Here is a 23232-nt window from a genome sequence, read left to right as displayed (position 1 = left end):
AAGCATTCGTGATGCCATGCACCCTAACAAAGTTCCGAGGGCCTTTGGAAGCGAAACAGCCCCACAGCATCACTGACCCACCCCCATACTTCACAGTGGGTATGAGGTGCTTTTCAGCATGTGCATCTTTCGTGGCACGCCAGACCCACTTAAGAGTGTTTGTTGCCAAAAAGCTCAATCTTGGTCTCATCTGACCAAAGCACACGGTCCCAGTTGAAGCCCCAATACCGCTTGGTGAATTCCAGATGTTTGCGTTTATGATTGTGACTGAGGAAAGGTTTTCTCCGTGCATGCCTTCCAAACAGCTTGTTGGCGTGTAGACAGCCCCTGATGGTTGATTTGGAGACTTTGTGACCCCAGGATGCTTTGATTTGTTGTAATTCTGTAACAGTGAGCTTTGGAGATCTTTTGATTTCTCTTACCATCCTCCTCACTGTGCGTGGTGGCAAATAAACATGGGTCCTCGTCCAGGCTTGTTTACCTGCCCCTGCACTGTAAATCACGACTAGGCTTTACATGATCAGGATTTTTGGGGCCGATCAGCAACTTCACAAAAACGATCACCGATCTAATCACAAGATGGAGCAATGAGTCTATTGAAATGACCTGTTCATTTACTGTATATACTTGTGTACTTAATTGTTCAAAAAATAAATATTTACAATCAATAGTGTACAGTGCCTTCCATAATTATTGGCACCCCCGGTTAAGATGTGTTAAAAGCCTTAAAATAAATTCAGTGTTTATTGCAGAAGAATACTGTCACTGAAAATTTTAGGAAAATGTAACCTGACTAAAAAATATTTTTCATTAAATCACCTGTTCCACAATTATTGGCACGCTTAACAATTCCTAGGAAGTAAATATAATTGAAGCATTTCTGTCATTTCTACAGTAGTTTACAAAGTTTACCAGGGTATGTAGGAACATTTATTTAGTAATTCATCACTTCCTGTTTTCCTGGGGTATAAATTTGACGTGACAGAGAGGCCATTTCTCTTATCCACTCTTAAACATGGGAAAGACAAAGGAACACAGCATACAAGTGAGGCAGATGTGCGTCGACCTTCACAGGTCAGGCAGAGGCTACAAGAAGATTGCCACTCAGCTGCAGCTGCCCATATCCACTGTGAGAGGAAGAATTATAATTATTATTAAAATAATAATTAAGAAGATAATTAAGAAGTTCAAAAAAACTGGAACAGCGGTAAACAAGCCTGGACGAGGACCCAAGTTTATTTTGCCACCACCCACAGTGAGGAGGATGGTAAGAGAAATCAAAAGATCTCCAAAGCTCACTGTTACAGAATTACAACAAATGGTAGCATCCTGGGGTCACAAAGTCTCCAAATCAACAATCAGGCACCGTCTACACCCCAACAAGCTGTTTTGGAGGCATGCACAGAGAAAACCTTTCCTCATTCACAATCATAAACACAAACGTCTGGAGTTCGCCAAGCGGTATTGTAGCTTCAACTGGGACTATATGCTTTAGTCAGATGAGACCAAGATTGAGATTTTTGGCAACAAACACTCTCAGTGGGTCTGGCGTGCCACGAAAGATCCGCATGCTGAAAAGCACCTCATACCCACTGTGAAGTATGGGGGTAGGTCAGTGATGCTGTGGGGCTGTTTCGCTTCCAAAGGCCCTGGGAACCTTGTTAGGGTGCATGGCATCATGAATGCTTTGAAATACCAGGTCATTTTAAATCAAAATCTGTTACCCTCTGCCCGAAAGCTGAAGATGGGTCGTCACTGGGTCTTTCAGCAAGACAATGACCCTAAACATATGGCCAAATCTACACAGAAATGGTTCACCAGACAGAAAATCAAGCTCCTCCCTTGGCCATCTCAGTCCCCAGACCTCAACCCCATTGAAAATCTGTGGGGTGAGCTGAAGAGGAGAGGACCCAGGTCTCTGGATGATTTAGAGAGATTCTGCAAAGAGGAATGGCTGAAGATATCTCTTTCTGTCTTTTCCCATCTTGTGAAACATTATAGGAGAAGATTAGGTGCTGTTTAAGGGGGTTGTACAAAGTATTAACACCAGGGGTGCTAATAATTGTGACGCACATTATTTGATGTCAAATGATTTCTTTTTGTGGGATTTTTTCCCCACTGAATAAATGCACTTGTATTGAAGGTTGGACTTTTCTGTTTTTTTCCATTAGGTCCCATATTATTTAGAAAAAAAATATTAGAAGCTAAAAAAAAACATCTTAACCAGGGGTGCCAATAATTACGAAGGGCACTGTATATGGCGTTTGTAAATAAAGAATTTAACAGATTGATCTATTAATCTACATGGATTAAAAGGGCCGTTATGTTTGGCAATTTCACTCTGCTGTTGACTGAACTTTATGCCTATTTAGACATCCATAGAGTGACTCTCTAACATGGACTTGTGATGAAAATGTCAAATTCATTGAAAAAAAAAATGCTTAACGCGGTTCAATGGGGTTCGACCATATCACACAGTTTGCGGCAGGCTTAATAGTTAATATGTTTAACTATACTTTAAATGACCCATACAGAAGTGTGCCGAGACATGTGTACCTCTGTGCAGTACAATGTGGTCAATCATACTGCTCTTGTATTTGGTGTGGTAGAGACAGAGAGGGCAGCGAAGGTCTTTCTGGATGTCCTCTGGCACATTGTTGTTGTTGTGGCCTGCCTCCACGTGCAAGGTGAACGTATTCCTATGAAAATTAGCAGCTGTGTTAATCTCAGACTTCCAATTATTCAGCATAAAGGTGTCTCACTTGTAGCAGGTGAAGAAGGCGCAGTCCTTGCACTTAAATAGCTTCTTGCCACCATGGCGGTCCCGGTAGTGTCGCCGCAGGCTCTGCATGTAGCCTGAGCAGAACTCGCAGAATTCGCAGGTGAGGATGCTATCGGGCCGGTGGTCACCAGGAGACACGTGACTGCGAGAGGCGATCTGATAATGGCTGAGCTGCTCGAGGACGTCAGCTGGCTCCCAGTATGACGTGTCTGAAAGATGAGCACAGTCTCTGGAATTAAGTGCTGAACAGACGATCAAATTTTTTTTTTTTTTTAAATGATTGAGTCCCACTTTATGTGCAATCAGACTATGGTGGCACAATGCTCATTGTAATTAGTAGTGTAAAATGGAGTTTGAAAATTGTGTTTCATTTAGGGTTGCATGAATTGTGTCAATGTTTGGAAAATTGTAGTAAAACTTACTAATCGAATGGGAAAAAATTGAATTTTAAACAACGTACTCCAAATACTGAGTAAAAAAACCCAAATTATACAACGAAGTCAAAAATATGAGGGAAAAACAATGCTAAAAAAAAAAACAAAAAACTTTAGACTTCCAAGCACCTAATATTTAGAATTTCTACCAAACAAAAACCCCGGTGTTTATTCAAGTCACTTTTAAAACATTATTCTCATAGTATTTCCGAGTGATTTCCTGGTATCTCGGTGTGCCACCAATTCATTGGATTAAATTGTATGTAAATGACAGTAGAGCATTCCTTTAATCCTGAATATTGTGAGTGCTGTTTTAGATTCACAGACATTTGGATTTAATTGCTATAATATGGTGGTAAATCAACAATTCTCGAGCCACATCATGTAATCACCTTTAATACTTGTTTAAGATATATATCACATGCAAATACATGCAACTTGGGTGATCCATCAATCCCAGTGCACGTGTGGCGGAGCAAATCTTAACGTGCTTCATTTGTTCTCTCAAGAGCACTAATGTGAGTGAACAAGCTATCTTCTTGCCCTACTTTGAGGCTCAGACACATCAATAAATAAAGCACTGTGACACTAATAGAATATCTATCCACCTGAAAATTGCACCATTCCGCGCTCAGGAGTTTGCAGGAACATGTGGGAAAAGTACAATGTACTTCAGCCTTCACACTCACAATACTTGCATTAGCAGGAAAGGTAAAGAATTACAACTTATAAATCAAACATTCTCTATGGAGATGAGGATATCTGCAAAAGTGTTATTTATATAGACATAGACAGACCAATAAATAAAAAACTAAAATGTAATTGCTTCGTCTTATAATTATTCAACAAACTGATGATGATGATTTTAAAATCAGAAATAAAAACGATTTGCAAACCTTAATGCTTAACATTATTTCTCATTTCTTTACAGATTTTAGCATGTATAATGTAACTTGACGTACATGATTTGGTTGCACATAAAATTATGTGGTGGGCTGAATTTGGCCCCCGGGCCTAGAGTTTGACACCTGTACTCTCTGTCATATTTCATTTGTTCTAATGTCAATCCTGTGTCTAGTAGTCTCACGAACGCCATACCTTCTGGAGTCAAGGGGCTGTGCTCCACGTTAGTGCTCAGTCGGTTGGGGGTCCTGAGGGCAGTGTGAGCGGCCTGCGTGGCAGCTCGCAGTTTGGGTAGGGTGAGGGCCTCGCCATGGTCTCGCAACGAATGTTCCTTTAGTTGGCTGATGGTCATGGAGGAAAAGGGGCAGGACAAACACTTGTAGGTGTGCTGCTCGCCTGAAGGGGGACAAATACAATGTAAAATAGTACAATAAACAGACATATTCTTACAATATGTAACAGCCATGTGCGAGTAAGAAATTATGCTACAAATTTATATACGGTATTTCTACACACAGTGTCCAGAGGCATTTTTATCTGTCCATTAGAGATGGGCTAGATGTAGAGGAATTCTTTGTAATAGTATTAAACATTATCCTCCAATTTATAACAAGTGGGGTTCACAAAATAAATTTGATGTAAAAGGGGCAAAAAAAGTCCCTAATTCTCTTGAATAAAAAATGTACATCCACAATTCTGTGGAGTGACCACAAGTCAATCTAAAGGAATGCTAATTCTCTTTTAATAAAACGCCACATAATGCAATCAAATAAAGTGGGGAAACTGTTACAACGTGCTGCTTATGTGCTGCTGTTTTGGTGAGCAATAGTTTTCAATTTGGCTCAACAGTTAACGGATTCTTGCTTATGTAAATATTATGTCTATGAACTGAAGTAATTACACTTTGGACTTTTTTTCCTAAATGGCGATGGGCTTTTTTTGTTTCCTAAATGGAGAAAAGGGGACGGAGGGTTCAAGGTGATTGTAATTATGGATCATGGTATGAAGGATCTGTGTTTGAATCATGCTTGTGGACTTTGGAGTTTGCATTGACTCCCTGTTCTTGTGTGGCTTTAATGTGTACTCTGGATTTCTCTCATAGTCCAAAAATGCATGTGAAGTGAGAATGCCAGATTATTGTTTGCTCTGCAATTGACAGACGACCAGTCCAGGGGGTACCCTCTCCCCTTGCCCCTAAACCTACTGTGATGGGCTTCAGCAAGTACGAAATGAATGGGTGGATGGAAAGGGGAGGCATGTATTTGAGGGAGCAGTTTATTCAGTGGATTATTCACCAAGCATTACAGCTACTTGTTGTCCAAATACACTATGTTATCCATTGTGGATTAATGTGAGCAATCAAAAAATAAAGAGTTTGACTTAATTTTCTGTTGTATATTATTATTTAGGCCTATTTACATAATAGGAGAGGATCCCCAAATCCAGGTGTGGAAAAACTTGTTGCATCATTCCCAAAAAGACTCATTGCTGTATTAGCGCAAAAGGGTGCTTCTACTCAATATTGATCAAAAGGTCTGAATACTTATGGCGCAGAGATATTTCATTTTATTTCATAAATATGCCAAAATTTTGGCAGTACGGTGGCACAACTGTAGAGCTTTGGCCTCACAGTTCCGAGGATCGGGTTTCAAATCCCGGCCCCGCCTGTGTGGAGTTTGCATGTTCTACCTGTGCCTGTGTGGATTTTCTCCAGGCCCTCGGGTTTCCTCCCACACCCCAAAAACATTCATTAATTGGAGTCTTTAAATTGCTCCTAGTCTTGTCTGTCTCGATGTCTGTCTGTGATTGGCAGGCAACCAGTTCAGGGTGTACCCTGCCTCATGGACGAGATGACAGCTGGGATTGGCTCCAGCACTCCCACTTGTGAAGGAGCTCAGAAAATGGATGGATGCCAAAATTTCAACAATTCCATTTCTTTTCTGTCAATATGGAGTCCTTTGTGTACATTAATGATGGAAAAATGAACTCAAAAGATTTTAGCAAATGGTTGCAATATAAAGAGTGAAAAAAATGATCATTGTCTAAATACTTTTTGTACCCACAGTATACATGACAATGTGTTTGCATGTGTATATTTACCGGTGTGTGCCTTGTGCAGGTGGCTCTTCAAGCGGCTCACGTAGGCAGACTTAAAGGGACAGAATTTGCACTTGAAAGGTTTGTGGTGGCCGTGGTGAGACTGCATATGTCTGTCCAGACTGGTGTTGAAAGAATAAGGAGACAAGACATAAAAGTGTTAAACCTATAACAAAAGGGATGGAAGCTAAAATGACAGGAATCAAGTACCACTGTGGTTCCGAAGTGAATTTTCCACTGAGTACATAGCAGGGAGCGGAGGCGGTGGAAGAGAGTGGGAACTCATCTACCCACCATCCCCTGGTGGGAGTGCCTGTGGGGACGCTGGCTGTGTTTTGAATGCCAGCTTGCCTAGGTGGCATGGGAGTGTAGCCTGTTTCTAGGTCAGTGCGCACAGTATTCACAGGGGATTACACCTGACTCTCAGTCATGCTCGCTACGTCTAATGGATATATATAAAGAGTGTTCAACCGCGAACAGATGTTGCTACATTAAATTTTTAGCAGTTTGAAATTAATATGAAAGAAATAAAAAGAAGTAGAAATCTAGTAAATCATATCTAATTTTTAAAATGTATAAAATATCGATAATGACATTCACATTTAATTTAAAAGCTATAAATAAGCTCTTTAATTTTTTGTATCATACATCCAAATATTTCATCTAAAACTATTTATACAATTAACTTTTTAAAAGGTAATGCAATCTAACAAATCATGAATATATATTGAGTTCAAAATTAGCATTAAATATATTGATTTTAAGATACAATGAAAACAAAATAATTTAAAGCCATGAATAAACACTGAATATAAAAATATATTTCAAACAAATCAGATCTACTGAAGAAAATACAATGACTTTAAATAAAATGAAGTACATATGCATATTGAATACAGCACCATAAATCATTTTACAAAAACTTTAAATTAGATCTTTACAGATGCTACTCCAACTCACTTGTGTCTGAAGGGTGAGACAAAATGGCAGTACTGACAGCTATACTTGTCCTCCCTAATGATCATGGCCATGGCTGAGTGACTCCGCTCGTGGGAGCGGAGGCCCTGCATGGACATGAAGACCCGGTCGCACTGGGCACACGGGTGGCCTCCTGTTGCCAGCCTTTGCTTCAACGTCAAGGACCTCCCTTCGGTAGCATCCAGCTCTGGTTCCAGACTCTCTGTGGAAACGGTGGAAGAAGCTCCAGGAAGCGAGGCGAAGCCCTTTGTAGCATTTTCAGGTCTCTTGTTTCCTGCTTCATCATTCTTCACATCACCGTTAACGAGTCTCTCTGATGGCATGCTGAGGGCCACCTCACTGACTTCCTGCTGAAATATAAAGATTTTTACCTCAGTTTAGTCTGTCTTTGAAAAAAATTTATATTGGCTCAGTTCTACAATGAAGCGCCACTAACGCCTTTGGTCACTCATCGTGTCACATCAAAACGAAAATCAACACACCACAGCAAACAGAATATCACTAAGCAAAAAGTAAAACAAAAGATTGACTCAAGAAATAATTAACACTAAACGTGCACTTTAAACACTATTAAATCCAGCATGCTTAGTACCGCAAAGCATACTGGGGAAATGATGGTGGGGAGTAAGTATTTGGTCGAAAACAAAAAATCTCAGTACTTTATTAACCATTTGTTGGCAATGACAGAGGTCAACTGTTTTCTGTAAGTCTTCACAACGTTTTCACACACTTTGGCCCATTCTTCTGTGCAGATCTCCTCAAGAGCAGTAATGTTTTGGGGCTGTCACTGGGCAACACACACTTTCAACTGATGTTTCCACCCTCATGCTTCACAGTAGGTATAGTGCTCTTTGGCCGCAACTAAGCATTTTTTCTCCTCCAAACATGGCCGGTTGAGTTTTTAACCCAAGTAGTTCTATTTTGGTTTAATATGACCAGATGACATTCTCCCAATCCTCTTCTGGATCATTCAAATGGTACATTCACATGCTTTCCTAATAAATCTCAGATGGACCTGGACATATACTGCCTTAAGCAGGGTGACATATCTGGCGCTGTAGGATTTGAGTCCCCGGCGGTGCAGTTTGTCACTGAAGGTAGTCTTTTGTTACTTGGCCCCAGCTCTCTGCAGGTCATTCACTAAGTTTCTTCAGTGTGGTTCTGGGATTTTTGCTCACATTTCTTGTCTCGTTTTGACCCTACAGGGTGAGATCTTGCATAAAGCCGCAGATTGAGGGAGATTATCATTGGTTTTGTATGTTTTCCATTTTCTAGTTGCTCCCACCACTGATTTCTTCACACCAAGATGCTTACCTATACCTATTCCAAATTAAATTTTCCCAGACTGATGCAGGTCTACAAATTTATTTCAGTTGTTGTTTGACAGCTCTTTGGTCTTGGCCATATTGGAGTTTGGAGTGGAGAGGTGCCTTATGCTGATGAGTTCAAATAGGTATCATTAATACAGTTTAACAAGTGGAAGACAGAGGAGCCTCTAAAAGAAGTTAGAATTCTGGGAGCCAGAAATATTCATTTTTCAACAAAATTTGCAAAACACAATCAAACAAAGTGATTAATTTCTTTTTGTTTCTCATAGGTGAGGTATACCTATGATGAAAATGAAACACCTCTCTCATCTCTTCAAGGCGGAGAACTTGCACAGATGGTGGCTCACTAAATACTGTTTTGCCCTACTTGGGAGACCCCACGAAAGTTACTAAAAGTACACCTCTCACACCACTTTCGCCGACTGAAACAAAATTAGGTGGGGATGTCCCCAAGCCTGTAATGAACCGGAAGTCACTTTTAGGCAATTCCAGGGCTAGAATTTTGACAAATACCTTTGGAATCTGATCAAATGAGCCCTAATGATAAGAAGTCAAGCTAGATGGCCAACGCTAAACCTTTTTACAGTTGTGTAAAAAAGGGTTTGCTCCCTTCCTTAATTATTTTGTTCCCCATATTTGTCACATTTAAATGTTTCTGATTGTCCAACAAATGTAAATGTTACATAAAAAAATGTAAATATAAAATTCAGTTTTTAAATGGTTACATGACTTGAATTACATGACAAAAAAATCCTAACGTACATGGCCCTGTATTGAGTTAGGAGTTAGGTTTCTCTAACCACACCAAGGCCTGATACTGCCACAATTGTTCTCAATCAAGAAATCACTTAAACAAAACATGCTTGACAAAAGTGAAATAGAACTAATGATCCTCATAAGATAGAGATAAGCGTGAACTCTGTTGTTTATCAAATAATTCTGAAGGAGAATTTCTGGCTGTGACCTCAACCTAAAGCAAACTTGGGTTTTGTAGCAGGGTAATGATCAAAAACGGACTAGCAAGTCCACCTCTGAATGGCTAAAAAAATAAATAAAATAGTTTGGAGTGGACTAGTCAAAGTCCTGACCAAAGTCCTATTTAGATGCCGTGGCATGACCATAAAAACATGGTCAATGGTCGAAAACAATGTGGCTGAAATATAATAATAAGCGGGCCAAACTTTCACCACAACACTGGTAAGAAACTCAACTCACTCACTCAGTTTAACAAGGTATTTTCGCAAAAGTGACAAGCACATTGAATGAAAAGAGATCAAAGTTTCCCAGTCGGATCGTGTTCTTTTGAGAAAATTTGTCAATTTTGCTCTCAAAACGGAAGGCAAATATACAGTTAAACAAAAATATGTGGATCAACACAACTGGTTGTTGAGCGCAACTGCAAGCCACGCTGCCTTTTGTGTCAGTTGTCAATCACACATTTCACATCTTCAAATCATCACTTCAACTCCCTGCATGCTAACTTCGACATGGAATTTCCAAAAAGGACCGAACTTCGCAGTCACACGTTAGTCACTTTGAAATATAAGACAGAAAAGCAGATGCAGTTAAAAAAAAAAATCTTATCGCCGATGGTACGTGTGTTTGGTGGTTCCACTAGGAACACTATCAGGGCCATGACCCCCGGCACTTAAACGTGAAAATACCAAAGACTGGTACAACAAATACGACATGGGCTCATCTGACTAGCAAAAAACACATTGGATCAAAACGATTCATATAAATGGCCCATTATGAGTTTGAAATGGCAAATTAACCAAAAGCCAACTGATTTGCATTCATGTGAATCTATGTGCTGACCCATCCGCAGGACAGATTTGGCCGTTGCTATTCATTGCTGTGATTCTAAATTGTGAAGCTTTTTTTTACCATTGCCACTTAATGTGAGTGTCAGGTGGTCATTCAGACAATAATGTTGAGTCACTGCCATGGAAAAGCAGGATGATAAGGGCTGATTTATTGCCGGTTACAGCACATTTTATTATTCATCAAAAATCAATCATTGTGTTTTAATAGTATGCATTTTATCTACATTCTTGATAATCCAGGTCATGGTAATCCATAAATTAGAATCATACCAACTGCACTGCTTGTTTGTTGAGGATGTTTCACCTTTAATCCAAAAGGCGTTTTTGGTTTTCTTCTTCAGAAATGAAGCCTTTTGGATTAAAGGTGAAAGATCTTCCACAACCAGAATAGTCCATTTGCACTAACTCACCTTTGTGGAATACTATAAATTGACTTTTCATTTTATTGGATTGTGAAGGAAAACTAAAGCAAAAGCTCTGAGGTGCATAAACCATTAACCCAACATGCCTTTTGAGTCAGGCACACAGTTACTGCCATACCTGGCATTCCTTTTTTTTTTTAAATTAAACTGTTATATTCATGTACTACGAGTGTTTTTCATTCAAACACTATAATTATGACTTGAATACTGTATTAACATATGTTATGAATAGACTACAGCGCATTCTGACTTGAGAATTTGGGTTACGTTACCACGAATGTAGTGAAAATAAGGCCCCCCTATGGATAGAAGTGCAAGAAGAGAAGCATGCATCAAAGAGCTTGAGCTTCTGTAGATACTATGTCTGAAAGCACTCTCTCTTGATCGTTATTCAAGTGTTCTGAGCCAAACTTTTCACTTCAGCCTGTTGGCAAGAGGACATGTTTTTCCATCTCTCCTCAAAGAGCAGAGGCTTTCGGCAGCTGTCACAAGGCAACGGACAATCACCATGACTTCCTCTACAGCCTCAAGGAGGCTCATTTGTGTTTGTGGAAAGACCTGACCCTGCACTTCATGCAGCCATAAAATCTGGCATTTCCACACTGAACTTAGTTATCGTGTCTGTAGAATGAAACACCTGAGGAGGAAAGATCTTTCATACAGTGTAACTGAAAATGTAACGATAGTGCAGTATTCTGGTTCACTAAGTCCATTAATGTCCTCTGTTAGGTTAGAGCTCTTGCACCATCCTAGTGGCTCTGTGGAGCTCTTTCAAAAATGTATGAAGATGGAAAATGAAGGAGGAGAAAATTTGTTTTTTTGGTTTTAATATGGTTTGCGTATGAGGAAAAACATGATACGAAGATTAACATTTTCTAATGCTTTTCGGTGGGGAGGACAGGACATCCATGATTTCCCGAAATATTTTAAAATGTGGACTTGTCAGACCACAGTTTGGTCCTTACATGTGGAGTTCTAGAGGTTCTATGAATCTTTTGATGATGAACTATAGAAATGAAATTCCTAAATTCCTTGCTATCTTAGGTTGAGAAACATTCTTATACGGTTGCAGTATTTGCTCACAAAGTGGTGAAACTCACCCCACCCTTGTTTGTGAACAACTGAGCCTTGCTCCTTTTACACTCAATCATGACACTCATTTGTTCCCACTTAACCCGTTCTAAACTTTATGGGGAGTATTCTTCAACTTTCTTAACCCAGTCTGTTGTTGTTATCCCATTTTTTTAATGTGTGTAATGTGTTGCAGGCATCAAATTCAAAATGTGAGAATATTTGCCCCCCCAAAACATCTGTCAATTCACTATCTTGACTATATAGCTCATTCAATTAAATACAGGTTGAAAGGGATTTGCAAATCATTGTATTAAAATTTTATTTAAATTTTTCAAAACATACCAACTTCATGTTTTTTTTTTTTTTAAAGACGTGCATATTTCACGGTAACAACAGATTACCTGTTGATATTTTTCCTCATCCTGATTTATTCAGGTTAAACACATAAACCAAGCCAAAGAAGGAAGGCCAAATCCTCGGATGCTGTTCAATATTAGCTGGAGCGATTATCCTGTGGTATAGTGTATGTTAAGGTATGTCTTTAGCGTGTGTTAAGAGATTTTTTCTCTTGGATGTGTTTGGAAATCACTTGGGCCAATTATTGTAAATGTTAAACCTATTCAATATTTATCTGTGCGTGTGTGTTCAACACAGTTGAGCTCAGCCAAGGGGCCAATTAGGAAGCAATTTGACGTTAGTGCTGCTGCCAGGAACAAACAGAGGAGGAACTGCTTTTGTGTTCTTGTATAACAAAAATGACAAAGACAAGCGTTTGCAACCATAACACTTAGCCCAACTTCACCTATTATTCTTTGTATTCGCCATCAGCGTGGATGCCCTGTGGCACCATGCTACTGTATCTCTCAAAGGAGGAGGAGACTTTTGACTCCAGTGGATATTGTGACAAACATGGAAAGATTGATGGATGAACATATGCTTAAAATAACTATTTACCTTGACATGCCCCTCTTTGACCTCACCATACTGGACGTGCTTCCTCAAGTGATTGCAGATGGCACGGATAGTAGTGTGTACCTCCACACAAAAGTTACACCTGAAGCCAATAGGAGCTTTGTTTGTGCAGCTTGCCTGTCAATGAGCCCCCACGGGGAAAAAAAAAAAAACAGGTTATACATACATTCCATGTGGTGCTTGACAACTTTAAAAATTCTTTAGATTTTTGTGTTTTAAATTTTTAAATGAAAATATTAAGTACAAAAGTCATGACCCTGCTGTATTTGGGAAAAGCTCAAGTTACTTTTATATAGCTTTTACAGTATATTGAAATAAAACAGTGAAATATGCATTAAGTGATGCTAATGGTAATTATTAAGAACTAATTTATCTATTAATCATCAAATCTCATACTACATTTCCAGTTATATTGGAGTGTATTGGCTCTAATTTAATTTAATAATGGCTGTTCCAATACTTTTGCTCACTTAAAAAGTGGGTGCTTTCAGACAAAAAGTACTGTGTGCCGAGTTGTTTAACAAATCGAGAGCTGGAATTTCTTTTCCTTTGTTGTGAAACCCAGATGTTTTCAGTATACAATAAGATCAAAGGAATTGACCTTGCCATTCCAATACTTTTGGACTGGACTGTATGTTAAAATGTATTTTTTTTAAAGTTAGAGAAGCGGTAGAAAATGGATGGATAAAAATGTTTTTTTAATATTATAAAAATTATAGGTATTTTTTGTAATCTTGATTGACCTAAAACATGTTTAGTTGAAAAGTGTAGTCTGATTCATGTCACGGTCAGGAAAATAAAAACATTTTTTCATAGTCAATTGACTGTTCCTGCAGTGTGCCCCTTGGCCTCTTGGGGCAGTATATGCATGCATTGAACTACTTATTTTCTGTTAAGATAGAAAATGTAGAATAAACTTATGTTATAATTTTAATACAATTGTTTTTCACAGTACTACAATTTGTCTGTGAATATTCAATATTTGAAGGTAACTCTCCTACGATCAAATGTTCTGATTTTCATTCCGGAGGGCTTTTTAGCTAGCCCATCAGAAGGATAAGTTGAGGGGCTAGCTAAAAAGACTGGTAAACAGCATTTTACTAAATCAGAATATAATTAGTTGTAAAATCTTGGTTTCTGTCTCCATGTACTGCCTCCCTTACTGTACTGGCCACGGTGGGTACAACTCATTGAAGGCTGGAAAGCATCCGCGATCAACCTATTTGCAGCTTTTTATTATACAGGAGTGTTCCCCCATTATTCGCGGGGGGTTACATTCCTTACACACCCATGAAAAATTAAAATCTGTGAATAATGGATGCAATATTAATATACCTATGTATATGTACCATATTTTTGCAACCATAAGATGCACATATCTCCGAAATGGACGGCATACCTTATGTGCACAATTGTTGTGTGACGTGTCCAATGAAGTACACTTGAGCACACTGGTTGCACTGTTAGCATGTGTGCTAGCATTTATGTTTAGTATGTAAGTTACCATCTGATGGCACTCACAAGGCAGAGAGGAATAATTGCTTTTTACATCTGTAAGCAGAAAAAGCTGACATTGCCCCACTCACTGCCTGTGCAGGCAGGTCATTAGAAATGATCTGTCCCTCAAAGTTCCTTTCCTGGACTTACCCCTCACTTCTTCATCACCCCAGTTTCCTTTAACATGTCAATTACAATCTGCACCAATCACAACTCTGTGTGTCTGGGATGCTCAGAACTACAACATATAGTACCTTCCAGAATTAGTTTTATCTCTAGGTCATATCCTACCTATGGGGCATAGCTGCTCATGGTGTCACATCGAAACTAAAATTATCACCCTACAGCAAACAGTTTTACGAACAAAATAAAACAAAAGAATTACTCAAGAAACAATTGACAGAAAACATCCACTTTAAATGCTATTTACATCCTCCCAGCATGCTTTACCTGCTTTGTGCCACAAAGCATGCTGTGAGGATGTAAATAGAGTTTCAAGTGCATCCATCCACCCATTTTCTTAACCGCTGATCCTCACAAAGGTCATAGGAGTGCTGTCATCTAACAGGAGGCGGGGCACATGGAGACAGACAACAGTCACACTTAAAATTACACCTAGGGGCAACCTAGAGTCTCCAATTAATGCATGTTTTTGGGATGTGAGAGGAGACCGGAGTGCCCGGAGAACACACACGCAGGCACAGGGAGAACATGCAAACTCCACACAGGCAGGTCAGGGATTTGAAACCTGGACCTCAACTGTGAGGGCAACGCTCTAACCAGTTCTTCTGCCATGCAGTCGTTTCAATTGCATATTTTGTATCAATTATTTCTTGAGTCTTTTATGTCTTTTATTATTTGCTAGTTATGCTACTCTATCTGCTGTAGTGTGATTAGTTTCGATGTGACACTGTCTGTGTGAATATCATCATCTCTAAAGGCCTGTCTATACAGGTAATGTGTGGGGCAATGTAAGCTTCTTCTGCTTACAGATGTAGAATGCAATTGTTCCTCACTGCCTCGTGAGTGCCATCGAATGGTGGCTTACATACATGCTAAAACACGTGCTACCATGCAAGTTAAACAGTGTGTTTAAGAGTACTTTATTGGACAAGTCACACATTTGCAAATGTTGGAACTCAGTGCGCACATAATGTGCACCCCATTGTAAGGTGCCATGTGTAATGTGGCACCTTGTCATTTTAAGAAGAGAATTTAGGACCTCTACGATCATGAAAATATTGTATATTTATATTTATTAAAAAAAAAAACACTCAAGAGCAAAATCTGTAAATATGGTGGGCCACGAACGGTGAACCGTGAATGGGCAAAGGCACACTGTACATACTTTTGGGAGCTGGGCAACCTACCCTGCTGGGTGACCTATCCTACTGAGCGACTTATCTTGCTCATTGTTTGTATTGTCCTGCTTATTCTTGCTTGTTCAGGGTTTTTTTTTTCCATGCCAAATATGATGGCCGTCAATTATTCACAATTTGTCCCTATTCGCTGGTGAATAGCAGGTGTCCACCCTAATGGGGATTTCATTCATTTCAATAACATAAGACATGGTGGTCATTGAAAAACTCCTATCTCAAGGCACCACTGCAGTTTTAAGGCAATGACCTGACATGATTCCCAAAGATCAGTATTTCCTTTCCTAACACATCATTTCTCACCTTGTCAGATTTTCTTTCGGATATTTCTGCTGCTTTGTGTTTGCTGAGAAGCTGTCTCCTCCTCTCGTGCCTTGTGGCCCTCTTCTCAAACTCCTCATTGTGGTTGAGCAGATGCGTGGCAAGCGCAGGGAGGGACAGGAACTTCAGGTCACAATGGGAACACTGGAATGACTCTGAAGCATTGTCATCCTCAGGGTCTGGCGAGACCTCAAAGTCTCTCTTGAAGTCCGCCCTGTGGTGGTCATTGTAGTGCATAGATAGCAGGAGGCCGGTGCTGAAGGACAATCGGAAACATTTGAGACACTTAAACGGCAACCAGTCACCGTCCTGCTCTGGTTCAGGGGTGTCCTCCAGCGCCTCGTTGTCATCCTCTTCTATAGGACTCTCATCATTTTTCTCAGGTTCTTTGGCATAGATGACAGTAAAGTAGCGACTGAGCTTGCTCGCATGCTGCTTCTTGGGGAAGACACCTGGGTGGCGTTTAATATAGTGCGACACAATGCTTTTCCTGCTGAACGCCTGGAAGGAACAAAGAGAACACTTTCGCCTCTCTACGGCCAAGCGCACTTCTTCACTCATCTCTGAATTCTCTTGTTCAGAGGGTGCCGGTAAAATGACTTTGTTGGGTTTCTCAGTCATTGTCTTAGAAGCAGCTAGACAGTGGGTATAGTAGGCATCAATATCATGGCGTTTCTGGTAGTGTGCTGCCAAGCCCTTGCGAATGGGATTGGTGTACGAACACAGCGCACATTTAAACACATTGTTTTTACCCTCTGGCTGAGCACGGACATTGTTGTGCTTTATACGATAGTGGCGAGCGATGCCTTTGCGTGTGGAACAGAAGTATTTGCAGAGCTGACACTTGAACACGGCATGCTTCTCAGGCTTACTGATGGGTAACTGTGAGAGGGTGAATTCCACATCACTAACCTCCTGGAGTTTCCCTGCACTTGATGGATGACTAGCGCTGCATTCCGGTACCGGCTCTGTGTCATGGCTGATGGAAAAATTTGTTAAACCGGGAGAGAAAATCTCTGTAGCTGATTGATTGTGGTACTTCTCATAGTGGATTTTGAGTTTTTCCAGTGTCCCATGCGTATATGAACACATTTTACACCTGTACGCACCATAGCCCTGCCTTTGAGTCTTGTTCTTGTCCTCTGTCTCATTTAAGTCTGCAATTTGCTCAATGTCGTTCGCAAAGTCCTCTGCCGTGACTTTCACCAATGGGTGTCTTTTCTGGTAGTGGGTGAGGACGCCATGGATGCGGGAGTTCACATAGGGACAGTGACGACACTTATACACAGAGCTGGGGTTAATGTCCGCCTCCTGCGCAAAGTCTGCCGCTTTGACTTTCATACCAGGGTGCTTTTTGCCATAGTGGGTGAGGAGCCCATGGAGGCTGTTGTACTCGGACAGACAAACGGTGCACTGATAGGGATTATTCGAAAGGGAGAGACGTGGGTGAGTGGAATGTGGGTTGCTCTCCCGAGGTGGGGTGGCAATATAAAGAGCACCATCCTCTTCGGCGGACTTGGAATTGAAAGACGCATTTTCTTTGGGGATCTCACCTGGTTTTGCTTTAATAATATCCAAAATAACAGATTCATCCCCTTGAATCGCCCAGGGGTGCACTGCCTGATAGTGACTGGTCATGTCATATACTGTGCATGCTTCAAAAGCACAGTCCCTACATTTGTAATGTTTTGTTTCTAGGTTCCCCCCTTTTTCAGTAGCGTCTGGCCCGGCCCACAGCTTGCTGGCCATGTAGGCATAGTCCACATTATGCTCCGGGTGGCGTCTTTGGTAATGGAGAAGAAGTCCTTGAGGTTCAGCATGAGAGTAAATGCACCACTCGCAGTGATAGCCTGCCTCTAGAATGCTATCTTGGTAAGCCCAGTGTAAAATGGTCAAGGCTGTGGCCTTCACATTTGGGTGATCCTTCTTGAGATGCTTCTTGAGGGCATAGACATAAGGGGATGTGTAGGAACAGTGTCTGCACTTTAGGGAGCGTAGAGGTGTTGTGTTTTCCGAGTCTTGAGGAGCCAGAACGGCAGTGGAGGGGACGCTAACTGACTGTGCACGTTCACGCTGACTACGCACGATGGCGGTGTGGCGACGCACTAAGTCGGCATTAGCTTTAGTTTCTCTGTGCTTCTTCTGGTAATGAATGAGCACACCTTTGACTGTTCGGTTGCCATAATCGCAATGCTGACAGAAGAACAGCTCATCCTCACACTTGTCTCCACTACCTGGTTTAGGGCTTGAGTTGTTGGATCCGTCATGACCATCATTTGTGAACTGTGTCAGAAACTGCTTGGGTGCTGCAATTTGTAAATCGTCTATTAGTTTCAGCAATCCTGGGGTGGGGGCTCCATGTTTGATATATTTGGCTGTCACTTTCACTTCAGGGTGCCTCTTTTGATAATGTACCAACACACCAACTACGGATTTATTGCTGTATACACAGTGTTTACAGTAGAACATATCCTCATCTGATCCGTACAGTGCCGCACTTGATTTTTTCGGGGTAGTTGGCATGTTTGACTTAAACGAGGCATTCGCAATAGGCTGATCGATGGAGACAACCTTCATTGATTTCTGTATACGGAAATAAGATGCCTTTTGCTCGGGGTGTTTCTTTTGATAATGTACCAAAACAGAGTGCATGTTGGGGCTGGAAAAAGAACACACGTCACAATCATATACAACGACATTGCCAGCCATGGCTTCCTTGAGGGGATCCACATCTGTCCCAGATTCAGGGGTCTTGGACACTGTTTTAAGCAGTGGGCTTGAAGAGGATCTTGGAGTAGACGTGGCTGGATTAAATGTTTTTGGGGCAGAGTTTAATATCTCCCTCAAAGTTTGCGATTCACCCGACTTGTGTGACTGCTCCACAACATAGCTGGAGAAGATCATGGCATTGTTTATCTTCACTGTAGGATGCATTCTTTGGTAGTGGGGCATTAGGCTTCGCACATTGGGGCTCGTGTACGAACAGAACCGACACATGTACACCAAATTAGGTTGGTTAAAGTTCAGCACGTTGCTCGCTTCCGGGTGGTGATCCATGTAGTGTTGGTGTAGGTCATTGTAGTTAGTATATTCAATGTAGCACTCCAAGCAGCGGAAGACGGCACTCTGGTCCTCAGGGTCCAGGATGTACTTAAAGCTGAATTTGATGTAAGGATGCATCCTTTGGTAATGGGTGCTAACGCTACGAGCAGACTTGTTATGGTAATCACAGTGTTTACAATAGAAACGCGCCATTCCAGGATCCCCGGCATAGTCGCTGTTCTCTTGGGTAGCCTCTCGACTATCAGTCAGATCACTTGAAATGTTTTCACTATCATCCGAAAGAGTGAGCGATAGAGGAAGGCTCCTAGATTTTGATTTGGGGTTGCTTTTTCTTTTCCCTATCCTTCCTCCCTTGTGAAATGAATCCCTTGTGTGAGGCTGTAGTATGTTGTATGCAAAGATGGCATTTTTGCCATCATGGTCTCTGCCCATGTTGCTGTGATGGTCAGTCATGTCATCATCATCTATGTCTTCCAGATTTATGACCAGGTCCTGCTGACTTTGGCTTATTTTGCTTTGTAGGTTGCTCGCAATTTCATCAATTCTCGTTCTCTTTTTGACCGAGGACAAATCCAAAGGCAAGTCATTGATGGATTTCCTTGCTCGTTTACCACCGACTAAGGTTTTTTTGTTAGAGAGCCCTAAAATGGAGGTTTGGGTTTTTTGTAGACAGGTTGGAGAGGCTGCTACATCAGTGTCCATCTGGTCCGCTGACTGACTTTCAAACACGTTGGAATCCATGTCATCACAGTAGGAGTGCTTGTGCTGTTGGTGAACCCTCAGTCCTTTCAGAGTGGTAGTGGAGTAGTTACAGAGCATGCAGCGGTGTGGGTTCTGCTGGTCATTCAACACACTGATTGACTTTTTTCCATTCATCTTTGACATACTTACATTACCCCCATTGACAGGCTCTACAGTGTCATCATTGAGAGGTTCTGGACTATCACTTGTCAGGTCCATAGTCTCCACGTCAGAGGAACTGTGGCTCTGCTTATGGGTGCCTAATTTAAGAGGGCTGGTGCAGATAAATGAACATTCATCACATTTATACACTGTGGTTTTACCAGAGAGGTGAATGTTTTCAATGTGACGGGAGATGCTGCGCCTGTGCATGGTGAGAAAGGAGCAAAAGGGACACTGGAAACGGTTCTGGTACTTCCTGAATGGTATTCCTTTTGTCTCCAGCAGCTTATTGTCCTCATCTGTTAAGAGCTGCTTTGCGTCTGCCGAAAGAGTTCCGGTGTAGTTGGGATCATCTATATCACCTAGTTCTTCATCTTCAGCCTCAAAGCTGCTCCGGGAATCCTCTTCATTCAGTAAATTTGGCTTAATCTCACTGCCAGTGTTTGGCCTCTTCGGTGAAACTGCGCATCCTGCGCTGACTGGCGTGACGTGGGCTAGCTGTGTCGATGCATTTTCAAGCATTTCTCCTGTTGACTCCTCATATCCTTCTGTCAAAGCTGTCATTACTATAGTGGGGCTTTGGGACAGGGAATCTGGCTTAGGTGAGCTTGGACATCCATCCTCTTTTGGCTTGGGAATGCTGGATACTATCTTGACCTTGTCGCTATGTTCCTTGACCACGTGATTGGTCCAGCGGGCCTTCTGGTCAGTCTGATAGTTACACCATTCACAGGCAAACGTCCCTGTCATGAGGCAACCAGATGAGGTGGAGTTCTCATCAGGTTCGGCGCTCTCTAGGGCAACCCCAGGCCCCCTCTGGGAAACATTGCTATGATACATAATGTGGTGTTTCATCATCCTTGCTTTGCGCGGAGACTTGTATGTACAGTACTGGCAGGAATACACCTTGGAATTGTCTGTCTGTGAGGAGATCTGTGCTACCACGTCCTCCTTGACAACATTGTGCACCTTCTTAGTGTGATTCCTTAGGAACGATTTGGATCTGAAATAACGGACACAGAACTTGCACTGATAGAACAGCAGATGGGTCTCCGCTCTTTGCTCCGCTGATGCCTTGCTGGAGATGTCGGCAGAATTGGGACCTGAAGAGAAGATTAAGGGCATTAGACATCTGTTATATGAGGCTGGACTTAAATGTCAATTCAAGTGACAATTCCTTTTTTCACTCCCAAGATGGCATCACAAAGAGTATGCAGTTTTCTGAGAGAAAGTTGATAAATGTAGTGATATAAGACATAAGAAAAGTAGTGCTAGAGAGGAGGATGCGGAATATAGGCGAAGATGGGTGCCTAACAGGACAAGTAAAAAAAAAAAAATGACACCTGTGTATTTAAATACATGCAAATATGTGTATACACACATACAATTTTTTAAAATGCATATGGGCACTAAATTTTGGCAAAAAGAAACATTTTGTAGGAGTGGGATGATTACACATAACTTAGCAGGCAGTATCGACATCATAACTTCACATCAATACTTTCAATGTCTTGCAACCAAATTGTAAACTTAACAGGGATTCTGAGTTTTTGTGATATAATCACCTAATCTAAACATTCATGACTGAATCTAAGAAAAATGAGCCGCGACACAACCAAGCATGTAGGAAAGTCATTTTGCTTTCATAAACTAATTTCTGAGGTGAAAAAACCTCACCGTTGAAATATGAATTATGTGTGCAGGTTAACCTGTCATTTGATGCATTTTATTCAATGATGCACACCTGCTGTAACATGGTAGTATTGTTGGCCACATTTGAGTTAACCTGCGAGTCCCATTTTGTAGCTATTTTTTCAGCACCGGGTAAATCAGTATTCATGATCTTCTATTAAAACAAATAAACAACCCTTTTATGTAGATCTCTGAGTCTTAACTTCAGATAAATTAACTGTAATATTCTAATTAATTTCGCAAGCTTACTCATTTCAACTTTAGGTGTGTAACTCTTGTCATTCTTGGCCCCAGTGTTCTGCATTCCTGCTTCCTCCTCTTGCTGGTCATTGTCGTCATCTTCTTCCTCATCTTCCTCCTCCTCCTCTTCCTCTTTCAGCGAGTCAGACTCTTCTGCATCAGCGGGCTGAAGAAAGACTGTGTGCACCTCCTGAATGTGGTTCTTCAACTCTTCGTACGAATCAGCACGGAAGTCACAGCCATCACATTGTAGTACCTCCATCACTAAACAGGGGGAGCACTCCCTGGACAAGAAGGGAAATCTGGGAGGAGAATAGACAAAATGGTATTCAGATCAAAACATGCAAAGTAACTTGTTGCCAACAAAGTATCAAGTGCAAATCTTTATTTAATAAGTGGGCAAAAGACCCACAGTGCTTTCAAAATGTTTATGATTGTGCAGCCAAAAGAAAACTACAAAATGGATATAAAGTGGCTTTATATGAAAAAACATCTTTGTCTTGTATTACAAGATGGGACTACAAAAAGAGATCGTGCTGCTTTGATAAATTGAGGATAGATTTTAAATGAAAGGAATAGCACAACTCATTTGTCTCTGTTCATCTTGATTACATGTTGATTAAAATAAACTGGTTTCTCAGAAAATGCAAAAAAAAAAAAAAAAAGTTGCAAGCTGGCTTTACGCTGAAAAAGCACAAATCGACCTGTAGAAAATCTAATTTTTTAATTAAATGTACTACTTGACAATGTGGAACATGTCCAGTACCACTTGAAGATATTGGCATCCCTGGGGAAAAAAAAAAAAACAAAAAACAGTGCACTTTCTTTTTTTTTTTTTTTTTTTACAGACTAACATGAAATAAGATTAAACTTTTCCTGTTTTAGGTCAATTAGGATTACGGAAATTATTTGTATTTGCTAAATGCCATATTAGTGAGAGGATACAGTAATCCTAAAAATATATATTTATACCCTAGGCGTGCCAGTATTTTTTTTCGCACGGCTAATTTCAATCATCACTTGTGATTAAAGAATGTTCTTTGATTGTTCTGAACTCCTATGTTCTTTGACTGCGCTGAACTCCCGTTTCCAAGACAGTTTGTACTAGGCAAAATATTGCTGATGGGGCTGCCGGGGCATGAATTCAATGAAAAGACTTGGGTAGTTGGTAGTATAAATCTCTATGGCTGGACCTCAGCTGTTTGGCCAGCAGTAGGCACATGAAGAGAGTTCTGAATTTGATTCTGAAAACTGCTAATGTCTAGATCATTCAGATTTCCATTGCAATTGTATTAGGAGGGTCCCATTTTTAAGCACTGCATCA

General features: G+C 40.9%; 1 protein-coding gene across 5 annotated transcripts in view; it reads right to left on the bottom strand.

Annotated features, from left to right (window-relative positions):
* znf462 (zinc finger protein 462) overlaps nt 1–23232 on the bottom strand; it is a 68552-nt gene that overhangs the window by 10627 nt on the left and 34693 nt on the right. For 4 of the 5 annotated variants that reach the window (XM_061800523.1, XM_061800519.1, XM_061800520.1 and 1 more), the window contains exons 2-9: nt 21918–22210; nt 15993–21079; nt 12799–12933; nt 7177–7544; nt 6220–6338; nt 4315–4515; nt 2763–2991; nt 2557–2699 (exon numbers count right to left, since the gene is read on the bottom strand). In XM_061800523.1, the coding sequence (XP_061656507.1) occupies nt 2557–2699; nt 2763–2991; nt 4315–4515; nt 6220–6338; nt 7177–7544; nt 12799–12933; nt 15993–21079; nt 21918–22170 (6535 nt within the window). In that variant the 5' untranslated portion in view covers nt 22171–22210. The remainder of the gene's footprint in view (nt 1–2556; nt 2700–2762; nt 2992–4314; nt 4516–6219; nt 6339–7176; nt 7545–12798; nt 12934–15992; nt 21080–21917; nt 22211–23232) is intronic. The other variant, XM_061800524.1, reaches the window with a different exon arrangement.

Source organism: Syngnathoides biaculeatus, chromosome 17 (genome assembly GCF_019802595.1).
Source record: "Syngnathoides biaculeatus isolate LvHL_M chromosome 17, ASM1980259v1, whole genome shotgun sequence".
Lineage (NCBI taxonomy): Eukaryota > Metazoa > Chordata > Actinopteri > Syngnathiformes > Syngnathidae > Syngnathoides > Syngnathoides biaculeatus.
This window is presented reverse-complemented; position numbering and strand designations above follow the sequence as displayed.